Source organism: Molothrus ater, chromosome 18 (genome assembly GCF_012460135.2).
Source record: "Molothrus ater isolate BHLD 08-10-18 breed brown headed cowbird chromosome 18, BPBGC_Mater_1.1, whole genome shotgun sequence".
Taxonomy (NCBI): domain Eukaryota; kingdom Metazoa; phylum Chordata; class Aves; order Passeriformes; family Icteridae; genus Molothrus; species Molothrus ater.
In genome coordinates, this window is record NC_050495.2 from 12,467,139 (window position 1) to 12,492,256 (window position 25,118).

The 25,118-nt window shown below is 53.1% G+C and overlaps 1 protein-coding gene across 1 annotated transcript in view; it reads right to left on the minus strand.

Annotated features, from left to right (window-relative positions):
- The window catches only part of KSR2 (kinase suppressor of ras 2), a 60,993-nt gene that overhangs the window by 25,425 nt on the left and 10,450 nt on the right, over nt 1–25,118 (minus strand). Inside the window, exons 3-12 of the mRNA XM_036393442.2 lie at nt 21,264–21,333; nt 20,622–20,705; nt 18,227–18,294; nt 17,940–18,038; nt 16,682–16,800; nt 13,518–13,686; nt 10,415–10,456; nt 10,075–10,141; nt 8,468–8,516; nt 7,343–7,710 (exon numbers count right to left, since the gene is read on the minus strand). Of these exons, the coding sequence (XP_036249335.1) occupies nt 7,343–7,710; nt 8,468–8,516; nt 10,075–10,141; nt 10,415–10,456; nt 13,518–13,686; nt 16,682–16,800; nt 17,940–18,038; nt 18,227–18,294; nt 20,622–20,705; nt 21,264–21,333 (1,135 nt within the window). The remainder of the gene's footprint in view (nt 1–7,342; nt 7,711–8,467; nt 8,517–10,074; nt 10,142–10,414; nt 10,457–13,517; nt 13,687–16,681; nt 16,801–17,939; nt 18,039–18,226; nt 18,295–20,621; nt 20,706–21,263; nt 21,334–25,118) is intronic.

Here is a 25,118-nt window from a genome sequence, read left to right on the forward strand (position 1 = left end):
AAGTCATCCGAAAAAGCTCCATGCTCCAGGTGCCACTTGCTGCCTTTGCAAAGGACACGCTCGGAATCAGCTCCGAGAGGGAAGGTTGGGTGCACAGGGATGAGTGGAGGCGCCTCGACCTCCTTGTCTCTGATATATTCTCTGCACTGTTCTGAACTTCAGGAAGGAAAAGAAAATTTTTAAAAACCCTTTTGGAGAAAGGAAAGAAACTTTGGTTTGAGCAGGCTGCTTCCCTGGAACCTGGCTCCACTTTGGGACAGTAATAATGATTATTATTAATAAAAAGTTAATGCTGCTGTGGCAGGAAGGATCTGTTTCTTTGGCTAGGCAGGGTGCCAGCATATGGATCCCCCACAGGCAGCCCTGCTCTGTCCCAAAGAGGATCCCAGGCACTGAGGATGCTCAGAAAAAAATTAGGAATGATGCTGGGATGTCACTCAACAGGGACGGGAAGAGCTGGCACGAGCGGAAGGGCTTTTTGGGACCATCTCTCAGCGGGGCACTTAATCAAAGGCATTTCCTTAAATCCCTTCCTCTCCAGCACAGAGAATCCTGCTGTGTTAAGCACTTTTCCAGAGAAATCAGGGCCAAACCTGCAATACTTCCATGGCAGTTGGAAACACTCTCAAAGCACAAAGGAAAACTTTCCCCCTGGAGCATCCTCCACGTTAAGGAGCCGCCGGCAGCGGGGATTTGATGCTCCAGTGGGCAAGGAAAGCTCAGCCAGCCCCAGCGTTTCCACATCAAACACAGAGGATCAAGCTGCTGCTTTTCCACATTCCCAACCATCCTCCTGGCTCGGGATATTCCCTCCCCAGGCTGCTGCCTGCCGGTGGAAGATATATCCAGGTTTAATGTATATATTAATTCACATATCGACTCTGCCGTTGTCAGTCGTTATCAAGATTTATCCAGCCTGATGGCCTGGCATCGATTGGCAGGGAGTGCATTCCCACGGGTCAATCCATTCTGATCCACAGCCTGGCATGAAGTCGATCCCTATTTATTATATGATCTACGAGCTCCATTAACTGCCAGGGAAGGGAATGCGGCGGAAAAGTAGGAAAAGGGAAAACAACAGAGGCAAAGGAGAAGGGTCTGGCTCCCAAAGTGGGGGTTTGAACATGGATGGGGTTAGGGGGGGCAGGAATCCATGGGTTCCCTTCCCAAAATACACCTGGGGGCGGGGAGAGAAGGGCAGGACCTGAAGGGTACTTGGGAAATGCTCCAGGACCAGAGAGTCATGGAATGGTTTGAGTGGGAAGGGACCTTACAGATGATCTCAACCCACCCCCTGCCGTGGGCAGGGACACCTTCCACTGTCCCAGGGTGCTCCAAGCTCCATCCAACCTGGCCTGGAACACTTCCAGGGATGGGGCAGCCTGTGCCAAGGCTTCATAGCGAAGAATCTGTTCCCAAAATCCCATCTAACCCTGCCCTCTGTCCATGGGAAGCCATTCCCTGTGTCCTGTCAGTGCACGGCTCCAGCCTGGCATGGAGGAAAACAAGGTGGCAGCTCTGTGTCTCAGTTTCCCTCACACAGAACAGGACTTAGAGCTTCTCCTTTAATTCCCAGCGCAGGAAGGAAGGCTGGGAGGATTCATTTTAAGTCCATTGAGGAGGAAAATCCAATTTCATAGAACCTTGCAATGGTTTGGGTTGGAAAAGACCTTAAAAATCCTCTCAATTCCAACCCTTGCCATGGGCAGTGATGCCACTCCGGTTGCCCAGGGCTCCATCCCTCCTGACCTTGTTGTTCCTTCAATTTGTGGTTTGCTAAAGCTCAAAGGACAATTTGGAGGCCCTGGAGGGAACAAGGAGCTGGCTGCAAGCACCACGGAGCATCCACAGGGAAAAAACAGACCCCCCAATCTGTTCCATCTTGACGCCATGGCTTCCACCCTTCCCCTTTCCTCCCATCCTTCAAATCAAGTTAAATATCCCCAGCTTCCTGAGCATTAAGATTTACAAGCCCCAAATCCTTCCCAGCTGGGCTGTGCCTGTAAAGGTCAGGAGATCTGGCACTGGGAGAGGCTAAAGCTGAGCTTTGTCCAGAGCTCTTCTGTGCCCAGAGGGAACAAGGTCCAGGGATGGGAGAGCATCCCTTGTGAAGGGCTTGTTCCTCCCAGCAGCAGAGCCAAACATTAAATATTGGCAAAATGCAGCATGGAAATCTATTATAAAATCAAAGTAAACCCCAGTATTTGGTCCATGCACTAAAGTTATCCATGAACAAACAGCTGAAGTGCCTTGGATATTCTTCCCATCCCTCACCCTCATATCTTCCCTATTAATTAGTCCCAGGGAATGTGTTCCTGTCATTAAAACCTGCTTGCCACAGAGAAAAAAGAGCAAACTCTCATTTCATCTTTGGTATCTCATGTAAGGACAGGGACTGGGTTTATCTCCACCCCCTCCCTGCCACCAGCAGCTCCAGGGAAGGGTTTAGGAGCTGCTCCCTCTCCAGCAGAAACCTCCAAGTTCCTCTGCTCCAAAGGCACTTTCAACAATTTTTTGATTTAAATTCTCTTTACACAGTTCTGCCAAGGTCAGGTTAATTCCTAATGTTCCTCAGTGTTCTCCTTGGTCTTCCCAGCAGGGACATAAATCATGGCCACACAGCCCTGGTGGCGTCACCAGTGGCACCCTGGAAAGTTGAAGTCACCCTGGCGTGACAAGAGAGGGGTCAAACCCCAGACTCCTTGCACAAGCTCTGAGAGCCGCGCTGGAGATTTTAACTAAAAACCCAAGGAATCCTGAAAAAACTGCCCCAAATCCCCCTCACAAGCCAGTGTGAGCTCAAAGCCCAGGCAAACTCCAGCTCAAATCTTCTCCCAGACTGGATAACCTCTCTCCCTTCTCCCAAACAACATTCCCAACCACCAGGAGCCCCAAGGAGCTGCATGCAGTGTGCTGATCCCCTGCTTCCATTACAGACCCAAGGAGCACCTGGAGCCTTGGGAAGCATCAACAACCTTTCAAATCCCCCCTTTTTGCCTCAGGAGGAGCACCCAAAATCCTAAAACGTGGGAGTCTCTGCATTCATGGGTGGCTGGAGCCATTTTATCAGGATTAGGAAAGGACTTTATCCTTGGAAGGCCCTTTGGGTGGCTGAGGCTTTGCCTCTGCTCCTGCTCTGGGGACCAGGACCAGGACCCTCAGGGAGCTGAGTTTACCCAGGCCTGGCTTTGTCACAATCCCCAGCAGCAGAATCAACTCATTATGCCAACAAGGGACTTTTTCCAGCCCTTGCATCCCTCCCAGCCGAGGACTCCGCTGCCGTTTCCCGCTCAAAGCACTGAGGCTCAAAGCACCCACTCCCTCTCCAGACTAATTAAGATGGATGTTAATTGTCCCCAGTGCTCATTACCCAAGAGAAAACCCATTAGCAGCTCTGATGGAACTGTTCCTTGCGCTCGCCACCTCCCACTGCTGAAAAATGCTGGATTTCTGCTTTTCTGTCGTGTTAAGAGACAACTCAGGAGTCATGGAATGGTTTGGGTGGGAAGGGACCTTAAAGCCCACCCAGTGCCACCTCTGCCACGGCAGGGACACCTCCCACTGTCCCAGGCTGCTCCAAGCCCTGTCCAGCCTGGCCTTGGGCACTGCCAGGGGTGGAATTCCAGGGAATTCCATCCCAGCCCCTCTCCACCCTCCCAGGGAACAATTCCTCCCCAGTATCCCATCCCTGTGTCAGTGGGAAGCCATTCCCTGTGTCCTGTCCCTCCATCCCTTGTCCCCAGTCCCTCTGCAGCTGTCCTGGAGCCCCTTTAGGCCCTGCAAGGGGCTCTGAGCTCTCCCTGGAGCCTTTTCTTTTCCAGTCTCAATCCCACTGTTTTTATCATTGACAAATATATTAAACAGTGCTGGTCCTATTTATCCATAAAAACATTAATCTAGGGAAAAATCAGATTTTTAACTCCAACTATCCCACCCTCAGCCAGCTGCTGCCTCAGTTTCCCCTTCACATTTTTTCCCCTGTGGGCCGTGCTGTTTGGATGGGGAAATTTCTTTGTGCTAATGAGACGATCCCTGAATATCACAGGCAATCAGGAAGGAAAACGTCGGGATGGGGAAAAGTAAAAATAAACCCAGCTATAAATAACCCCCTTCCGGCAGCGCCGGTGGCACGGCGTGGTGAAGCCCCTTCCCAGGGACACACAGCTGCTCCCAGACGTGCAGGGAAACGGAGATTTCTGCAACAGCCACAAGGAATTGCTGGGATTTGGTGGAAAAAACGGCCTCGAGTGGCCACTTGTGGGCTCCCAGGGGAAAAGTGGTGGCCTTTTCTACACACACACACTGCAGAAAGTCCTGCCCTGGGAATGGGCATAGTGTGAAAATCCTGATATATCCGGGGTTGATAGCCAGGATCCCCCCCTCAGGCAGCTGGGAATTATTTTCCCCCACTCCAAGCAAAGCCTGGTTTAAAGTTATTCCCATAAACCCATGAGGAAAACTTGGGTCCATTTGGGAATGTCCTATTGGAAGAGTGATGCTCCCTCAGTGCCACCACCTGGACCATTCCCAATATCCTACACCATTCCCAGGATCCTGGACATTCCCACTCTGTCCCCTTCCCACCTCATTCCCTACAATTCCCACAGCAGCTGCCATGGCAGAAAAGCCCCCAGAGTGTCACATTCTTTAGGAAAAACCTGAAACGTGGGTGGGAGGGAAAGCTCCACATGGTGAGAAGGCTTTTCCCCACATCAGAGACTTCCCAAAAATGTTCAGCCAGGGATGGACCAGGCAAGGAGCACCAGCACAAGAGCAAGGAAGCATCCTTGGATGTAGGGATTGGGTCAGACATAAGGAAAAGTTTTCCCCAGTGAGGGTGGGCAGGCCCTGGCACGTGGTGCCCAGAGAAGCTGTGGCTGCCCCTGGATCCCTGGAAGTGTCCAAGGAATGTTGGACAGGGCCTGGAGCCCCCTGGGATAGTGGAAGATGTCTCTGCCCATGGCAGGGATGAGCTTTAAGTTTCCTTCCAACCCAAACTATTCCAAAATCCTGATTCCTGCGCTGTCACAGAACAGAGGAACAGAGCCCAACAGGAAGCTTCAAAGCAGGAAAATTGTGTTTGGAAGTTACCTCCAGGCTATGGGATATGTACTCACACCATCCCAAGCTTCCCAAAAATCCTCTGAGACTGAGATGAGCCCCATTGATTTTCCTGCACCCCAGAAATCCCAGCAGGAGAAATCAAACACGTTTCCAGTTGCAATTGTAAAATTCTCATGGAATGGTTTGGGTTGGGAGGGACATTAAAGCTCATCCCATTCCAGGTGGAAGGGACACCTTCCACCATCCCAGGCTGCTCCAATCCCCAATGTCCAACCTGGCCTGGGACACTTCCAGGGATCCAGGGGCAGCCCCAGCTGCTCTGGGCACCCTGTGCCAGGGCCTGCCCACCCTGCCAGGAAGCAATTCCTTCTCAAAATCCCATCAAATCTTACTTTGTTTTAACGCTGATATTGGTTCAACTTTCAAAGGATGCAGATAAAAGTGGGTTGTAGGAACAAGCAAATGATGCCTGGAAATGTTGTGAGCTTGGGTTGTATTTCGGGCAATTTAATACATTTACATTTTGACCTTAAAAAACAGGACCAAGTGCAGCTGGAAGAGGAACAGGACGAGCAGAGCTACACGTTCCTCACATTAATTCACCAGGTTGCAGCAGCACACAGACTGATTTTGTCCAGCTGTCAAAAATGGCACCTTTCTGCTTTTACAGAAAGACCCATTCAAATAGAAAACAGAAGAGAAAACATTCCAGGGCTCAAATTAAAAAATTTAAAAAAAAAATCAAGGAATAAATTTCCCAGGTTTTGCTATTGAATAGCCCTGAAAAGCTGAGCAAATGGGGGCTGCAGAGGGACGGGATGGAGACGCCGCCTTCTCCTTTGGGAACGCGCTGTGACACACGGATGGGGGCTCTGACTCATCCATCAATACATGTGTTTGCACACTTTCCCAAAAGCTTTTGGCCTGGAGCTACCCAATAGATGGAAATGCTGCGGAATTTTCCCCAGATGGCTCCTTTTTGGTCCTGAATAAAAGGCGTCGTTTTTTCCAGTCGCCAGCTGGGGAGACGGCCCCGCTTTGGAGTCACCCTGACCCCAGAGGGTGAAACCCCCAAGGCAAACACTGTCCACAAACCCACCCAAGCAAGGATGAGGTAACACAAATTTGGGGTGAAACCCTTTTGTTTTGGACAAAGAGGGAGCAGAGCACCTGCAGAGCCACCTCATCTGGGATCAGGGACTGGGAGGTGCCACTTTCAAGGGAAAAATAGGGACATTAGGGAAAGATGATGCAATATTTCATCACTGATGGCTCTTGGAAGCGGTGCCATTCCATTGCTTTTTGAAATGCTGCCAGGAGGAAAATTCAACCTCACCTTGGAGAAACTTCTCTGGGAGAAAATAACCCAGAGTGGGATGAAAAGCAGGACTATGTCCAGTCCATGGCTGAAAGCATGGTCTGGAGGTGAAGGAAATCACAGAATTCCCTGGAATAAATGCATTTCCCATGAAAACAGCTGCTCTGGGAGCAGTTGCAGCCTCTTTGCCTCCAGGTCGGGTGGGATTTTTTGCCCAACCAAGCATGGGTTACACCAGGAGACTCTGTGCTGCATTCCCATTGGAAATGTGGGTGAGGGCAGATATTTGGGAATGCCTTGAGACCAAGAAAGCTGTGGAGGTGTTGGGTGGTCTGGGAGCCCCCAGATCCCACCTCACTCCCCTGAAAGTTGCAAGGAGCCTCCCAGACTTCCAGTTACTAAAGGGGCTCCAGAGAGCTGGAGAGGGACTGGGGACAAGGGATGGAGGGAAAGGACCCAGGGAATGGCTCCCAGTGCCAGAGGGCAGGGATGGATGGGATCTTGGGAATTAGGAATTGTTCCCTGGGAGGGTGGGCAGGCCCTGGCACAGGGTGCCCAGAGCAGCTGGGGCTGCCCCTGGATCCCTGGCAGTGCCCAAGGCCAGGCTGGAATAAACTGGGACAATGGAAGGTGTTAAAGCCCTGGATTGGCTTTAAGGTCTCTCCCAACCCAAGCCAAACCATTCCATGATTCCATGATGCTTCCTACCCCTGGATAAAACAAACCATTCCTGTCTGGACCTCCCCTCCTACAGAAGAATGTCCTGCCTGGACAGACTTTTGGATTTGCTGTGTCCTCCAAACCATAAACCCCAGCATGTGGAGAACATGGAGAACATCCCTTCCTTAGGGGAGAAAACTCAACCCAATGGCAAAGTTGGACTGGAGGAAAAACAGACAGGGAAAACGCGTTTTTTGGACAGGGAAAACAAATTTTTGGACAGAAACAAACAGCCCCAACCTGGTGATGATGGCGAGGTGGGGAGGGCTCATGCAGGCCCCCATGAAGAGCACCACGTTCTCGTGCCGGGTCTGGCGGTAGGCCATGACCTCCCTCTTGAAGGCCTTGAGCTGGTCCTCGTTGTCGCGCTCGATGTCGATGAGGCGGATGGCCACCTCGCCGTGCCAGCGCCCGTGGAACACCTGCCCGAAGCGGCCCTTGCCGATGAGCTCGCCGATCTCCAGCTGCTCGAAGGGGATGTCCCACTCCTGCAGGAAGATGCTGGTCTGGCTGGCCTTGCGCGGGAAGTTGCGCGCCGAGAGCAGCGACAGGTTCATCTCCTCGAAGTCGTCCTCGGACTCCTGCACCTCCTCGGCCCCTTCCTCATTCTGTGGTGGGCAAAGGGCATGGGGAACTATAAACCAGGGAGGAAACTGAGGGAAAAACCCCACTGACCCAACTCCTGCTCGTTCAGACGCAGAGGAACCAGGTAGGGGCCTCCCAACCCCAACGCAGCAGCCCTGTTCTACACAAAGTTGGCAGAATCCCAGATTTTTATAGAATCATGGAACCCTTTAGGTTGGAAAAGCCATCTGGGATAGACTCCAACCCTTCCCCAGCATGGCCAAGGCCACCACAATCGCATGTCCCCAAGTGCCACAAGCACGGGGCTTTAAATCCCTCCAGAGCTGGGGACTCCACCGCTTCCCTGTGGAGCCATTTAACCCCATCCTGGGGCTAAATTTAAGATTGTGACCCATCAGAGATTTAATTAATTTGTCTTAAAACAGTTTCATCCTCCCCTGGCTGAGCTGTGCTCTGTTAATTCCCATTATTCCCAGACCCCTTGATGGTCCATTTAGACTTCCTAGAGGATTTACAACACCCCTTAAAAGCTCCATCCTCGTCTTCCCTCTCCTTTCCTTCCCTCCCACCGCATTTTTAATGCCTCCTGAAAAACCTCATTGAATTCCAAACTCGAAGCCCAGGAGGGTCCCTCTCCATGGGGTGGGGACACGGATGCCTGGACTTTAATTCAATTATCAGCAATTCCACTGCACAGATGGGAAACGTCTCCATTTCCTAGGAAATGTGCCCCAAGATATCCTTAAAACCAAGGCCCATTAAGCACAGGAGCCATCTCACCTCCGAGGTGGGCTCCACTTCAATTTGAAGCAATGGGTTTCCTTCCAGGCTGTTAAAAGAATTATGGAATTAACACCATGGAAAAACATTGGGATCTGGGGAGCAGTCCCTCTTCCTGCCCCGGGGATAAGGGGATCAGAGAGGAGAAGGTGTCACTAACCCAGGGAAAGGGACAGATTCACCCCCCCCACTGACTCTGACCACAATTGAGGCATTTTCAGGGATTTCTAAGATTTTTTTTGCAAGCAACCCCAGCCAAAGCAGAAGTGCAGAAGGAAAGAAAAGGACCTTTTCAATCATTTTGGAGAAGTGGAGGGCTTGGAGGTCCTCTCCCTGCAGTAAAGCACCCAAATCTGACTGGTTTTCAAGTTCTTTCCCTTCCCTGTTCACTCAGCACCTCCCACCCCCAGGTCCATGATTGGGGTCTGCTGCTCCTGACAATTAATGGGGAATTAGGGAAATTCTGAATGAGGTATCAACTGAAACAGCTCGGATGGTTTCAAACATCATATAAATATATTATAAATTATTATTATTAATCTCTTCCCAGGGGAGTTACACACCCCAGGCCACTCAGACATGGCAGTCCTACAAGTCCTACCCCACTCCATGGCCACTAAAGACTATAAATCCCAGGATCCTGCAGAAAAGGAGTCAATCCTGGTATTTTGAGCATCTCGGGAAGCCCAAGTGGCTGCAAAACATCTCCATGGATGGGTGGTTTGCAGGAGCAGCCAACTCCTCATTGCTATCCCAGGCACAGATTCCTGTCTCCCGAGGATCCACAGATGTTTAACCCAGCCAAGCCCAGGATGGCTCCCATGGGATGATTTCAGTGGTGGGGAGGCAGTGGGAATCACAGATTTTAGATATTGAAAAAAATATCTAAATTTCCTCCCCAAAAATCCTATGTTTTGACACCTTCCTTTAGGCAGAGGGAAAAAAGGCTTTGGCTTCACCATTTTTCCATGAATTCCCAAGGGAAGTGATTCCATCCTTTGCTCCACTGCATCCCCGGTGGAATTTGGAGAGTGTGGACAAGCCAGCCACAAACTGGGGACAGACCTGGTCCCTTAAACCCCTGGCTTGTGAAATCCTTCCAAAATGGCCTTTAGAGTAAGGATCAGGAGATCCACAGAGCAGTGGAATGTTGTTGTGGGAGCAGCACAGGCTCCAGGATGTCAAGGAATGATGGATTTGGGCTCGACCTGCTGGGGAGGGATGGTTCTAATACTGATAAGATGCTGCTTTTCCCAATGCTGCTTTTCCCATCCCAAAAGATGCTGCTTTTTCAGCCCAAAGTTTATTGGGCTTGAAAATATTGGAAGTGGTGAAGATATGCTGGTTATCTGCTTTTAATTTAATTATAATTCAATTATAATTTAATTAATCCCCTGGGCTGGGGCTTTTTAGACTGAAATCCATTTTTTTTTCCTAGCAGTGAAGAGCTGTGAGTTATAAATTAACCCCTTGCCCTCCTTCTCAACCTTCCGGAGCTCTGGGGTCTCACCAGGACCACCTGAGCCCCCAGTGCCAGGGGAGCACCCATGGGGGCCTGGAGGATTTGGGGTGCAGAGGGAAGGGGATGGGAAGGGGGAGTCACTCACATGGGGTTGGAGGTGACAGGGTGCAGGACGACCTGTGGGGCTCGGGTTGGCGTCTCAGGCACCACATCTGGCAACAGGAGAGAGGAGTCAGAGATCTCTGGGGGCACCCAGGGGAGTTAAACACCACCCTGCACCCCCAGGTCCCATTTAGTGACACCCTGAGGAGGGCTGGGGGTCACTTAGGGCCACCCAACCTGGCAGCATCAATAGGCTTTGAGGAGAAATCCCACCCCAGCACGACCTCCCCAGCACAAATCCAGGGGTTTGGAGGGCTGGCCATGCACCCATCCCCAGCAGAAGAAACCCCAGCATCCAAGGAGAAACTTCCAGAGAGCCTTACCTGGGAAAATGAACTGCTGCTTATACTTGTAGTAATGGGAGGCTGCAAAAGAGGAACAAGGGTTCAACACTGACCTGTGGAGCTGGAAAAGCTCCAGCCTGTGCCCAGTTCTTCACCAGGAAACCTCAACCCCAGTTGTGTGAACCCCTCCTGTGTGATCCAACCTCTCCCACTTCCATATCCCCATATGGAATATTCCATATTCTGAAATGGCACATAGGATGCCCAGGCCAATAAATTAAGACTTTTGCTGGGTTATAACTTGATTTTCCCCCCCATATCTTCTCTTCTGCACCATTTGGAGAGTGTCAATGTCATCCATGAAGGTTTGGACACCAGTGAGAGCCAGCAGGGTGAGAGTCCTGGCCCTCAGGTGGGATTTGGGAACCTCTTGGCATCATGGAGACGCCAAGTGATGGGTTTGGAACTGCTGCCCATTTGGGCCACATTCCATCCTTTTTTCCCTTGTTTTGGAGCCGTGTCCTTCCTGGAAGGAGTTCCAGGAGCCACATTCCAAGGCCAGAGCTCAGAGAGGCTCTGGGTGTTGGGAACATCCACTGGCTCCCATCTCCAGCCCAAGGACTGATCCAATTCCATGAGCAGGCAGGTCATGGGTGTGAAGAACTCAGAGCTGCTGAGGCCACCAGAGGTTGGCAGCAGCTCAGAATTCACCTTCTTATCACCAAGACCCAAGGGCCATGGCTCAGCTTCCCCCCTCCAGCTCAGAGACCCCAAAGTCCGACCTCAGCCCTGCAGCAGGACCTGAGCCAACATCAAAGGAGCCTGGAAGGTAATTCCAGCAGGAGAAGGTCACCATGTCACCATTTCCAAGCTCAAATCCTAATCCCTGAGATGATCATCTTGATGGGATAAACCACGGAAAACTTCCCAGCTGGGAAGATGAAAGCAGGGCAGGTCCTGCTTTGGATCCCATCCTGCTCCAAATGGGAATAAAACAGGGAGCAAACACCCCCAGAGATGCCAGGGTCTGATCCTGCCCTGCTCTGGCTCTGCCAGCTGGGAATGTGTTCCAAGTACCCCAAAGGGGGGTGAAATCCATGAAATAATGTCCCAACAAACCCCACCGGGAGGTGTCTGCTGCAGAAGTGACCCAGGATGGGGCTACCAGAGGCTGGATGCCCCCAGAGCCAGGCAGGGTCCAGGGCTGGCCCAGCAGGGGGATTGGGATGCTGAGACACCGGGACACTTTGGCTCTGGAAGAACTCCTTGGGCTGGGTCACACCAGGACGGAACTCACACCGTGTCCTCCAGACCTTGGAGGCTCCAGGGCTGTGCCTGGTGAAATCCTGACCCTCTGGATGGGTCACACCATTCCTGGCAGTGCAGCTCAGGGCTTCCTTGTGCCATTCCAGGATCCTGCCTGAATGCCAGGCGCTCTGGGACTGCCCCCTCTCTGGGCACACAGCACATGATGGGTTTGCTGGGGGGCGTCTCCCAGCTTCTGGAAGTGTTTGTTGTTGCAGTGATGGATTCTGCCAGGCAGCTTCCTCCTCCTCCTCCTCTTCCTCTCTCACTGAAGACTGCTCAAGATGGAGGCACCACCATGGACATTGAAGATTCTGCCTGGTTCCTCTAGAGAAGCCATCCTGACCCTCCTTCCAACCGCACCACTTCATTAATCCTGGGATTTTGGGGCTTCAGGACCTCATGCTTCCAGCTGGTCCAGCAAGGAGGTCATGGACCAAGCAGGACCCCCGGGACAGCCAGGAGTGCCTCAGCATCCCAGAGATCTCCTCTCCCCTCACCAGCTCTATTTTGGGAGCAGGTAGACACAGTTCCAGGAGTGATGCTGAGCCTGTCCCTCCTGGAAGGGACCTTTCCTGGAGCAGCAGGACATCCCAAGGGAAGGCAGACAGGAGGAGCTTTTTGGGCCATCTTCCATAACTTCTGTGTCCTGCAGCCACCACGACCTCCCTGCCTGTCCCACCATCCCTGAAGAGATGGAGCTCCTGGAGCAGATGGATCCCAGGTCCAGATTCATGGGACAAGCCACGTCAGACAAGCCACAGATGATTCCCAGAATCATCTGTCACCCCCCACACACTGCCAACCTGCTGGGGACCCATCACCTCAAAAACATGTCAGGGTCAACCCAGTTTGCCCTCATAGAGGGGTCAGCCCCTGGTTTCTGTCAGTGCTTGAGGTGAAATGTCATGGAAAATGCATGGAAAAATGGAAAATGCATGCCTGGAAAGACTTTGTAGCCTCAAGAGCAGCAGAAGTTGGGCTGGCTCCAACCCTGGAGGATTCCAAGACTGGATCAAGCCTTGGGCTCTGACCCTTCTTCAAGCAAGAGGTTTGACCAGAGACTGCCAACTAGAATTATCCCAAAGTCACCTTTTCTCCTCATTTCTACTTCCACCTTCTCCCCACCTGTTGGAACTCATCCCTCTGGGTGTCCAGAGTTGCCAAGGACCCTGCTGGGGGGCTCAGAGACCCTGGCACGCAGCCCAGAACACCTGGGGACTTGATTTTGACCCCTGGAGCAAGTTGCCAGCTTTGTATGAGGACATGAAAGTCTCACAGGTTTGAATAGTATAATAACAAAATGATCACAGGGGGAAAATGCAGATTTTAGGATTGTTGGGACGGGGGTTATGGAGACAAGATGGAGGAATCTGGGCGGATTCCTCCATCCAAGAAGGAATTCTTCTTCTTCTTCTTCTCCATTTTCTGCTGTGATGTTGGCACTTTGGGATTGGTTTAGAGTAGAAGTGCACTGTCTAGCATGGGTGATAGGTATTGGGAATTAAGTGTAAATGTGTTATAGTATAAAAGGACAACACCGCCTCGGGGGCGGTCAGAGTGCCTGTGTGCAGACCTTGGCTGGACAGAAAGAAAATTTTATAGATAAAAATTAATAAACAACCTCAAGACCAAAAAGTGAAGAGTCCAGACTCATTTTTTAGTTGCGCGGGCCGAAGCAGAGACACCCTGCACACCTCGGGGCAGCAATTATCACCCACCCCGACGCAAACCCAGGACGGGAATTAGGTGGAACTGTCCCACATCCCAAGGACACCCCAGGACACGAGTCCCCCCCGGGGGGGCAGGTGGGGACACGGGGAGGGGGTGGCATTACCTGGCAGGTTGAACTGCTTCTGCTGGCGCGGGCACTGCGGGGAGGGGTGCAGCGGGGACGGGGGCGTGGCGCTGGGCGGCAGCGGCGGAGCCGGCGAGGACGGCGTGGACGACGTGGTGGACGAGGGGTTGCTGCTGGAATCTGGCTGGTAGGGCACTGGAATGTGGTCCTGAGGGACACAGGGAAGGAGGGAAAGGAGAGGAGGCGGTGAGAGCAGCGCTGGTTGGTGCCAATCCGAGGTGCAAAGGACCCAGGGTGACAAAGGACATTGTGGCATTCACATTCTCTGAAAAATCCCTTCACCCAAGAGTCTTCTCCTGGGAAGCTGAGAAGCCTCAGAGAAAAGGAAAACAATTCTTATCTCATTTGCTTCTCCTGTGTTTTGCTCATTAAAATGTGTTTGGAGATTGTTTACCTACAGGTGATTGTTCCATTGGATTCTGCTGTGAATTGTTTTCACTCTTTGGCCAATCAGGGCCAAGCTGTGCCAGGATTCTTTCCAGTCCCGACTTTTCATTATTATCTTCTTAGCATTCAGTAAGTATCTTTTCTGAATTCTTTAGTATAGTATAGTATTCTTTAATAAAATATAGTATCATAAAATAATAAATTAGCCTTCATGGAGTCAGATTCATCATTCCTTCCTTCTTCAGGGCACCCCACAAATACAATATGACATCATCCCACCCATTTCTTCCAGAAATCCTAGAAAACAGCTTTTCCCAAAGCTGTTTGTATTCCCCAAAGCCATTTCCCACCATAAACTGGCTCCTTTCCCACCCTCACCCCTGGCTGAGGGTGCCATAAATCTCTTGGCTCTGCACAGCCACGGCCACCAAAGCCAGAATCGGGGTCACCACCTTGGGGCTCGGTCCTTGGGCACAACAAGGTCCTGGAAGTTCCTGCTGGGCTCCCTGGAGCCAAAGTCCAGGGCCTTGCAGGGAGCAGAGGGATCTGGAAAGAGCAGCCAATGCATCCCAAGACATTCCTCAGCATTCCTTGACTCCTCCCAGTCAAGGCCATCGATTGTGGGTGCACATGGGGTGGATGGGAAGGGAGCCAACAGGCCGGAAAACCTGCTTGGATGTCTTGGATCCCAAAAGGAAAATCGAGGCCAGGATTTCCCCCCTGGCTGCCCAACTTGGAGCCACTGAACAGGGTGTGAGCAGTGCTGAGCATTCCCATCCCCACAGAATTTCCCTCCAAGGTTAAAAAATCTGCACGAGCCTTCCCCAGCAGGCAATTTTGTCCTAATTAATTAATTCTTAAATGAGCTGGGCTTTCCAGGAAAGCCATATTGGTCATCATTCCATGCTCAATAATCTTGGTCAGGTAAATTCTTTTTTAAACAACCAGTGAAGGTCAAAACAATAAGATTTCACGGGGGGTTGGGATTAGAGGAATTTAAGGTCTCTTCCAACCCAGGCCATTCCATTATTTTATTCAGGATACCTTTAAAGAAATGCTTTTAGAAATACCAAAGTAAGATGGGGGCCCTGCTGAAATAAGAATATTTTCAGGGGAAATTTCAACCTGAATGGGAGCGCTTAGGACAAAAGCACCACCCCAAAACAACAAAACCAGAGCAGATCCCTACACCAAGAAATTCCTAAAAAGATTTATGTTTAAAATCAGTCTCCAGGAGCATCTTGGTACCCAGACTTTCCCCAGAGCCAGAAGATGCTGAGGGCTTGAGGAGCCCAGCCAGGCTTTAGGAATTCAGGGTTTTGTTGATCCATTCCCCATCAGGTCAGTGATATCCCTCTTTCTGAGCACTTCCAGCCTGCCAACCCCTCACCCTGCCCTTCCTCCAAGGAATTTTCCACTGGAGGCCAACAGGCTTTAAATTCCATCAGAGCCAGCTCTGTGATGGGTTTATGGTATCAAGGCAGAGCAGGAGTGAGCCCGGTGCTCTGTCAGGTCTGGCTTGAGCAGCTTCGCCAGGGACAATCCAATTCCAGGCTGGTTTTATTTGCAACAATAAATTTGTTATTTATTAAAGCCTCCACTGGGAGCAGAGACCTCAAACCACCCCAAATTCAGTTTGGACCTGGAGACTGAGAGGCCACAACAGAGCAGGACTAGGACAGGGATCCAGGCTGTTGTGGAAATGCTGATCCCATTTTATCTCTAAAAGAAATAACTTCATTGGATACTGTTGCAGACATCTTTTCACTAAAAATCCTTTCTTTAGGATTTTTCCTTCTGAGAAGCTGAGAGGCCTCAGAGACAGAATGTAAACAATGGTTATCTGCTGCTGTGGAATGCAACAGGTGCACCTGTGATTAGCCCATCTTAGATGTGTATAATTAATGGCCAATCAAAGATCGAGCTATCTCGGACAGAGTCCAAGAGAGCTGCTTTTGTTATCATTCCTTTCCTTTCTTGTCTATTCTTAGCTTAGTTAGCATCTGAGAAAACCTGTCCTTCTTTTTCTTTTTAGTATAGTGACAATGTAAGATATATATATATATCATAAAATAATGAATTAAGCCTTCTGATCATAGAGTCAACATTCTCATCTCTTCCCTTATCCAAGAACCCCTGTGAACACAGTCATAAACAGGATACGTGTCCAGGGAAGGGGCTGGAGCCCCAGGAGAGGCTGAGGGAGCTGGGCAGGGGCTCAGCCTGGAGCAAAGGAGCCTCAGGGGGCCCTTGTGGCTCTGCACAGCTCCTGCCAGGAGGGGACAGCCGGGGGGTCGGGCTGTGCTCCAGGGAACAGGGACAGGAGCAGAGGGAACGGCCTCAGGCTGGGCCAGGGCAGGGGCAGGGTGGATTTTGGGGTAATTCCTTCATGGAGGGGGCAGTCAGGCGCTGGCACAGCTGCCCAGGGCAGGGGTGGAGTCATTCAGCAGCCACGTGGATGTGGCACCTGGGGACATGGGGCAGCGATGGCCTTGGCAGTGCAGGGGGAGCAACCAAACTCAATTTTCTTAAAAGATCTTTTCCAACCAGAAGAATTCCAAAGGTGTGGATTGAAAAGAATGCAAAGCTGTGGATCTTTGTGTGCAGGGGGTCCTGTCCCTGTGGCAGGGTGTGCACACGGGGGCTCAGGGCTCACCTTGTTGAGTTTGTTGGTTTTGGGGAGCTCAGGGGGGGCTCAGGGCTCACCTTGTTGAGTTTGTTGGTTTTGGGGAGCTCAGGGGGGGCTCAGGGCTCACCTTGTTGAGTTTGTTGGTTTTGGGGAGCGTTTGGCTGACGTGCAGGTCCGAGTAGCGCGGGGGCTTCCTCAGGGGGTTGTTGATGTCGCAGGGCACCGACTCTGTCCGGACCAACCTCGCTGGATTCAGAAGGGAGAGAGGAAAAGGGGGGTGGAGAGGAGGGGAAGAGAGAGGGAAGGACATCAAAGCTCAGCTCCCTGTCACAGGGGTCGCCCCGTGCTTGCAAACCGCTCTCCAAAGCGATTCCCGCGGCACTTCCAGCCTGGGATGGCAGCTGAGCTTCGGGATCCTCCTGCACCCCGGCCACAGCCAACCCCCCCCGGGGTGTGAGGCAGCAATTTGGGGGCTCCAGCAGCTGCCACGGCCCCTCTGTGAACCGGGGCTCAGCCAGCACAATCCTGCTCCTTGCTGGAGCTTTCTGGGGTGAAGGGAAGGAGCCGGCTCTGAACGCTCCCAGCAGGGAGATCTTTTGGGAAAAGCCAGCCTGAAGGTTGGGGGGGTTCAGGAACTGTTTAACTCCAAGATAATGGATTTAAGAGCTGGGTTTGGGATTTTTTTGGGGGGAGTGGGGAGGTATTTCAGTGATGCTGAGGCCACCCCAAAGCCATGCTGCTCCTAAAACACACAGCGGGCAGCTCCGGCTCTGGCAACATCACAGCCCTAAATCCCAATTCCTGCCCATCCCAGGAGCCCGACTGCCCCTTCCCTGCCTCCCGGGCAGGGATTGCAGCAGCTCCGAGCCTGACGAGGGGGCGTCTTCAACCGCTTCCACCCAAATTTGCTGCAAGTGAGGGCGTGGGGTGGGATGGGGGCTGTAAAATTGCCCCCTCTGAGGTGCCACCAGCACAATCCTTTTCCCCTGGATTAAACCAAGGAGCGGGTTTGGGGGGGATATTTCACAATTCAACACAAAGGAACAGCTTTAAGAGCTCAAAATTCAAGGCAAGAGCGATTCTCTCAGGCAGTCGCGGTCCTCTGGCCAGCAAAGGGAGCCAAAATCTGGAAGAAAAGAGGTGGGGAAGCGCCGCCCCGCCGTCCTGCTGCAAGGTTCTGCCTGTCTCTGTGCGGATTTTAGGCCGGGCTCTCTATCCCGCAGGAGAGCGGGATAAGGCAGCTCCAAAAAGCACCACGAGCATCCGCAGGGCCACGGCCGCGTCCCCGGCGCGGGGACCCCGCATGCACCGGGGGGGTTCGGGGTCCCCCGTCCGCCCTGAGCTCTCGACAGAAGCAAAAAGGCGAAAACCTGGTTTGGACTTACCCCGTGCGGTGGGGAATCTGAAAAGAAAAGGAGGCAGGGGGAGGGTGGGTGGAAGTGGTTTGCAATGCAAATCTGCCTCGCCCCGACCGGCTCGTCTCCCTACAAGCGGAAAAAACGGTGGGTAACATTTCCCCCGGAGCGCCCAAGCGGTTCGGGAGCCTCCGTCCCGCCGGGGACCCCGCCTGGCCGGGTGCGGCTCCCGAACCCCCCGGGGGAGCTTCCGAAAGTTTCACCCCCCAAAAAAAACCATCCCCGGAGGCTCGGAGCAGGGAGCGGGGGGGCCTCACCTCCGCGGTGGATGATCAGCAGGTGACACGGGGGGGCCTCTTTGGTGCATTTGTTGTGGCACTTGAGCCTGGCAGGGGACAGAGAGAAAGGAGTGAGAAGGGAACATTGAGGCATGGAGGGACAGGATAAGGGGGGAGCTTCTTCCCACTGCCAGAGGGCAGGGACAGGTGGGATATTGGGAAGGAATTGTTCCCTGGGAGGGAGGTTGAGGCTGTGGCTGTCCCTGGATGCCTGGAAGTGTCCAAAACCTGGGATAGTGGAAGGTGTTCCTGCCCCTGACAGGGGTGGAATGGGATGAGCTTTAAGGTCCCTTCCTATCCAGGCCATTCTGGGATTCTTTGATGGAGTTTTTTCCTCCTTTTCTCCCTGGGAAAGTGACTGGATGCAGGGTGTTGGTCATTCACTCAGTCTGAGAGCCCTCCAGGCTCCCTGCTCCCCACCATTCCCAAGCAGCAGCTCAGGGATGGGGAACAGTGTGGGATGCACATCCTGGGCAATCAGGAGGGGCTGCACAGCCCTGGAAAACACCTCCATCCCAATGGGGCAGCACAGAAATTCCCAAACCTGGCGGCTCTGCCCCACTGCCCCTTTCTGGGCCAGCCAGGCTTGAGGACACCCCAAATTGTCACTTCTGCCAGAGCTGGCTGCAGTAAAAGGATCAGAGCCCTGCACTGGGAGGAAGGGTGTACTGAAGGTGGGACAGGATGAGCTTCAAGGTCCCTTCCAGCCCAAACCATTCCATGGTTCCATGAAAACCCAGTTCCCACCATCCTGCTGCTGCATGCTTTACCAAATTCAGGAGCAGCAGAGGGGGAAGAAGTGGCTGCCCCAATCCCTAATGTATCCCTGCCATTGTGCCCCCCTCTCCTGCCTTCATTAAGGACATTTAGCCAAAATAAAGAGACGATTTACAGACTCTGGATATTCTGCAGAGCTTTTCCCGTTGTTTTTCTTTTTTCCCGGAGCCCGGGCAGGAGTCTGGAGGGCTTCACCCCCGGGTCATGCATTTAGGCATGGGCAGACTCCCAAATCCTTCCCATTCCTCCTTAATTAAGGATGGAAACGCATTCCCAGCTCACTGCTCTGCCAGGCCGGCAGAAAGCCATGGGGGAAAAGGGAAAAAGGAGGAAAGGATTTATCAAAACAAGGGGAAATGATGGGGGGAAAAAAAAAAAAGAACGGCAGCTTCAAGTCAATGAGCTGGGTAATGAAAATTCAGGAGCTGCCCGTGTTAGCTTTTATTACAAAGCTGTTCCTAGAGGGAAAGGCAGGAATTAATTTGGTATTTGAGGCTTGGGGGGTTTGGGGTCCGGTTGTTTGTTTTACCTGTTGGTTCCCCTCTGCTTTCTGGGGAAAGCAGCGCCGGGGCAAGGCTGGAAAAAAACCTAAATGCCTTGTGTTCAGTGCCAACTTTTGACTGCCAGGAAATGGATTTGTTCTTTTCTGTAGGATTACAGGGAGCAGGATTTGCACAGCCAGAGCCACAGCATCCCTGATCTTGCTCAGGGATCCCTCCTCCAGCACGGAGAGCTCGCAGGAAAAGCCTCCAGTTCCTTGAGCATGGATAGAACGGGAATCACCCCTTTAGAATCCCTGTGTTCGATACCATCCCTTCCAGCTGCGGAGTAAGCGAGCGCTTCTAGGCAGGTTTAAATCCCAATTTACCAACTCATCAGCGCTTAACAGCGGCAGCAGCGATCGTTCCCGCTCCGTTACCCGCAGACAATCGCACATCCCCAGCTCCCGGCCCCAGGAAAGGCAATCCCGGCCCCAGCAGCACTTCCCCAGCGCTGGTGGCCGCATGGATCTGTCCAAGGCCGGGCTGTGGCGGATTTGGAGCAGCTGAAGCAGCCCCAGGCTCTGCCTCGCTCTTTTCCCCACTCCTGTCCCGTTTTATCCCCTCTCCTTTGCACCATGGATTAACTGATGCGGCTCCTCGGGGGCCCTGCCAGGACGCAGAGGTGCCCAAAACTCGGCAGAAATAGAGGTTACAGCCCAAAACTGTGGGCAAAACCCACCTGATGGCCAGAGCTATCCCTGCCTGGTCCTGCAGATAATTCCACCGGGAATCTCCATAACCTGGGATCTAAAGCCAGGCTTGGGGAAGGGGCACTGTCAGGATCTGACTCAGAGCTCTGGAGCGAGCAGAGCCGAGCTCTGGCGGGCACATCCTCCCCGAGGAGCTGATCCCATCCCAGACACCAGCCCAGCCCTGCTTTGGGGTGTTATTCACCCAATTTCACAGGCTCATTAAAGCTTCCTGTGAGGATGAGCTGGCGAGAGCCGGGCTGGTCTCTCCATGCCCAAATTCCTGCTCGGCTCCCCCGAGAAAACCCCGATTATCCCCTCCCGGTTTGAAGGAGTGACACACACAGCTCCAGCACGGCGCCATACTTGCAGTTTTTGCATTTTAAGCCGAACAACATTCCCTTCCCGCAGACGGTGCAGGTCTGAGACATCCAGTACTTGGTGGAAAACCTGTGGAGAGAAACAGAGAGGGAGAGCTGAAGCCTCACTCATCCCCTGAGCCCTGCTTCATCCTCTCTCTGCTGCCCTCAAACTCCTCTGCAGGTGTTGAGGAATTTTTCTAGGGGTGCCAAAACACAACCCCGAGCCTTCCTTTGGTTCTGGAAGTTTGTTCCAAAGGGAATCCAACCCCAACTCCCTGTGATTGCCACCCCAGACACCCCCAAACCCCTGCCTGCCCTGGGGACCAATGTTTGCAGCTTCCCATCAAACAGCAGCGCTCTTCCCGCTGCCTTTCCCTCTTCAGGGAGATATGGAAGGGTTCTAATCCAGAGATGGGGAATTTGCTGAAGGCTGGCAAGGTCACAGATAAAACACAGATTTATTGATAGCAGCTTGAGCCTTATCTAAACCAGATCTGAACTGAAATGGAATTGAAATGGGCTTGGAGGACAGCACAGCACAGCCCAGCATGGGAAAGAGAGGGAATGTCCCCAGTCTCGGTGTCCTGGAGCAGAGATGGGGAGGGAGAGGCCCATCCCTCATCCCCCAGCAGGGGGAGGGGCCCACCTGTGTTTTATGGAGTTTCCTAAATCCCGCCGAGGGATCTGCGGGGACCAGCGAGGCACTGACAGCGTATCTGCAGGGAGAGACCAGAAAAACAGCGCTGGTAACAACATCGACAGCTGGGGCTTGAGTTTTTGGGAAGGAGAGCAAAGGATGTGCACAAAAAATGGGATTTTCCTGCTATTTCCCCCTGGAATGCCTCTCTGAGCTCCTTGCTGGAAACCAGAGCTCTGGGATTTGTGGGGCTGTGGGAATTGGGGTCTCCTGTCCCAGATCCCATCACCCAGTTTGGAGGAGAGGAGAGGAGAGGAGAGGAGAGGAGAGAGAGGAGAGGAGAGGAGAGGAGAGAGAGGAGAGGAGAGGAGAGGATGCACCCATGTGCAGGCAGGGTGGGATTGCAAAACTTCTGGAATCACATCAGGACGTCCAAAGAAGAAAGGGAAAATAAAGCTGGAGCAGCCTCATTGTCAGTTTTTAATAAGACATCACAGCTTGAGGCGGCAGCTGAGGAAAAGCTGAGTGCCAGCCACTCCAAAGGTGATTCCATTCCTATTCCAGGGGAAGAACAGAGGTAAAAGCAGTCCCGGGGCTCTCCTTCCAAGGGAAAAGCAGGGAAGAGGGATAAGGACAAAGAGGGAAGTTCACTGGCACTGCTGGGGCAGGAAGGCAACCAGGAGCATGGCCATGCTTGGATTCCATCCTCTCCTTCAGCCTCGGCAAGGGTGGAAAAGCTGCTCCTCCTCCTCCTCCTCCTCCTCCTCCTGCCGGCCACGGGAAAGGTCCTGCCCCGCAGGATGCCCAGCCCCGGGAGCGGCTCCATGCCGGGATCCAAAGGCTGGATTTTCACTCGGGGGTTTGAGAGGTTTCCCGGGCACCAGCGGTGGCTCCCGGCTGTTTGCTCAGAGTGCCAGCAAATCCCTGGCTAAACAGGCGCTGGATATTAGCCCAGGGAGTGGGGAGAGCCGCTGTTTGCTTTAATATCCCATTTTAATATCGCGGCAGGCACGGGGCTCTAATTGCACTCGGCGGCTGAAGGTTACATTTACATCCCTCCCCCGGGTTAGAAATCCTGGAGCAGCCCAGGCTGATCCTGCTCCAGCACCTCGGACCAGCAGCAGCTCTGGATCCTTCTCTTCCCTGGTCACTCCTCAGGCAGAGGCAGCAATTGAGATGTCAGAACCACACAAGCATGGAATGGGTTGGGTGGGAAGGGACGTTAAAATCATCTCATTCCCGTGGGCAGGGACACCTTCCACTGTCCCAGTTTATTCCAGCCTGGCCTTGGGCACTGCCAGGGATCCAGGGGCAGCCCCAGCTGCTCTGGGAATTCCATTCCAGCCCCTCCCCACCCTGCCAGGGAACAATTCCTAATTCCCAATATCCCATCCATCCCTGCGCTCTGGCAGTGGGAAGCCATTCCCTGTGTCCTGGATTTATCCACTGTGTAAAAAGTCACTCTCCCTAATCTTTATAAGCTCCCTTCAAAGCCGAGGAGGGGAGTTCATGTCCCCAGCACCACATTGCCAAAATTTTTGATATTTTCTCACCACTCTTTGTGACAACTCACCCTCCACAACCTGCCAGGGGTGGGAATTTGGGCCACACATCCCAGAGGTGAGTGACCCCTCTATGCCCAGCCTCCCTGAGCATCATTCCCCCTCACTAAATCCTGTTCAAAAACTGAGTTGTCATCACTCCCCCCTCGCTAAACCTTGTTAGAAAACTGAGTTGTCATCACTCCCCCCTCGCTAAATCTTGTTAGAAAACTGAGTTGTCATCACCCCTCCCTCCAATGACTCTCTCTGAAGAGCCAAACACCCCCGGCCAGAGCAGCTCTTCTCCCGGAATTAAATTACAACCTCCACGTTATCAGCCACAATTTATTCCCACTAACTTTCGGCTGGCCTCAATTAAATCCTGCCAGCCCGGCGAGGGGGAGAGGGGATGGAGGCAACGGCGGCTGCTGAGCCTTTTAATTACTTTCTAAATGGGCTCGCTGCAAAAATGTATTGAAGTGTAGCGGGGATTTTGACCTCGTACCATAAATGAGCCCGACGTGACTCACAGCTAATTACCTTCATTAGCGGCAGCGAGCCACGTAGGATCGCGGCGTTTAACAATAGAGCCGCTGTTGGCAGGAGGGCAAAGCAGCGGAGTGGGGCAGGAGGGCAGGGAGAGGCACCGGGGAGCAGCCCCGAGGGCTTGGGGGCTCGGGGGGCTCTGGGGTTAATTGGGGAGTCTCCCCTCTACCCGGATTCCTGGCAGGGTAAACTCGGGCGGATGCTCAGAGGGAGATGCAGCAGTCTCCCCCCAGCGCAGGAGGAATATTCTCATTGAAACCCCCCCATTATCACAGTTAGCGTTAATTACAAGGGGGGAATCCACCATGAGCCGGTCTTGGTTCAGGGTGGGACGGTCGGGTTTTGTCGTGGGGATCTTGTGATGGAGAAGTGGCCGCGGGATCGGATGATCCTCGCAAGCTTTGGAGCGTGACAGCGGCTGCCTCTCCCCCATTCTCCCTCTCTCCAGCACCCCGGAGCTTCCCCCCTGCCACTGATTATTTAAAACCTTTATTTATCACCAGCAGCCTCCTGCCTGCCTCAAAAATCCGAATTCTCCCGGCCATAATTCCCCTCACCTCGTTCCCCCCGCTCCGAGCTGGCATTTCACTGGGCACAAGCGGAATTTCGCAGGGTGGCACCCACTGAGCAGCCCCATGGAGACATCCCCCGGCCACCCACCCCATCCCTGCCTCCCGAGGGGTTCCCAAAAACCAAACCCCTCTTCCCGATGTGACAGCCCAGGCAGGGAGCGCCACCCTCCTTCCGACACCGCCGTGTTTTCCTTCGCAAAGGTCAGGGCTCCTGCTCAGCTCATCCCAAAATCAACAGCCGCGCTTGATGGGATCACCTGTGCCGGCAGCGGAGCCGGGAAAGGGGAAAACCAACTGGGCAACGGGTGACAGCCACCTCCGGCGTGTCCCTGACAGGCGACACGGCGCAGAGCCCTGGCAGCCCGCTCCCCGGCGGTGACAGGCAGCTGTGACAGCTCCTGAGTGGCACCCGGCGCCTCGGAGGTGACGGGGACGCGGCGGCGCTGCCGTGGCCGTGACGCCCCCGCTGCTGTCCCGGCAGAGCCGGGCTGTGGCAGAGTCTATGGGGCCTATGAGAGCTCCATGGAGGATTGAGACTTAACGGTAGGAGCTGCTGAGTCATGATGAGACAGTAAAATAAGCTCCTGTCTTCTACCCCTCGCCCCATAGCTTATCTCTGGAACCCCATAGGTCACTTTTCCCTAACCCTTACTATTGGACAAGTTTGGATGCCCCTATACCCTGTAAAAAGGAGCTGGTTTAGCCCATCTGACAGAAGAAGAGCTGTTGCTGGAACCTTTCACAGATCCCTCAATAAACCATCGCTGTGGAACCGCCAGGACCTCTCCTTCTCCTCTCTCGTGTCTGCTTCTGCCTCAGCCAAAGGCGCCCTAGCAAGCCAGCAAAGAGCTGGAATCCTGAGAGAGCTGATGATCACTAAAGAGCTGAAATCACTGAGCTTGCTGAGGGTGACCATGGCTGTGAGCTGACGGGGTACTGGGCACTCTGTCTCCCACAGGGACTGAGTTATCCAGACTATCCTGCAGCGCCCGGGGATAAGGCCAAGATCGGGGTCTCATCACCGGGTGGATTCTGGCTGGGCCCCAGCTGGGCTGCCTGGGCATGTCCTGCATGGAAAAAGCACCTGAGCTTCCCCATTTCGTTATTTTGGGGTTGTACCCTCCATGGGGTGGGTGGGGATGCCCTCAGAGAGCCCCAAAGCCTCCCCAAGGATGTTGTAAATCAAAGGCGACTCCGATGGAGGG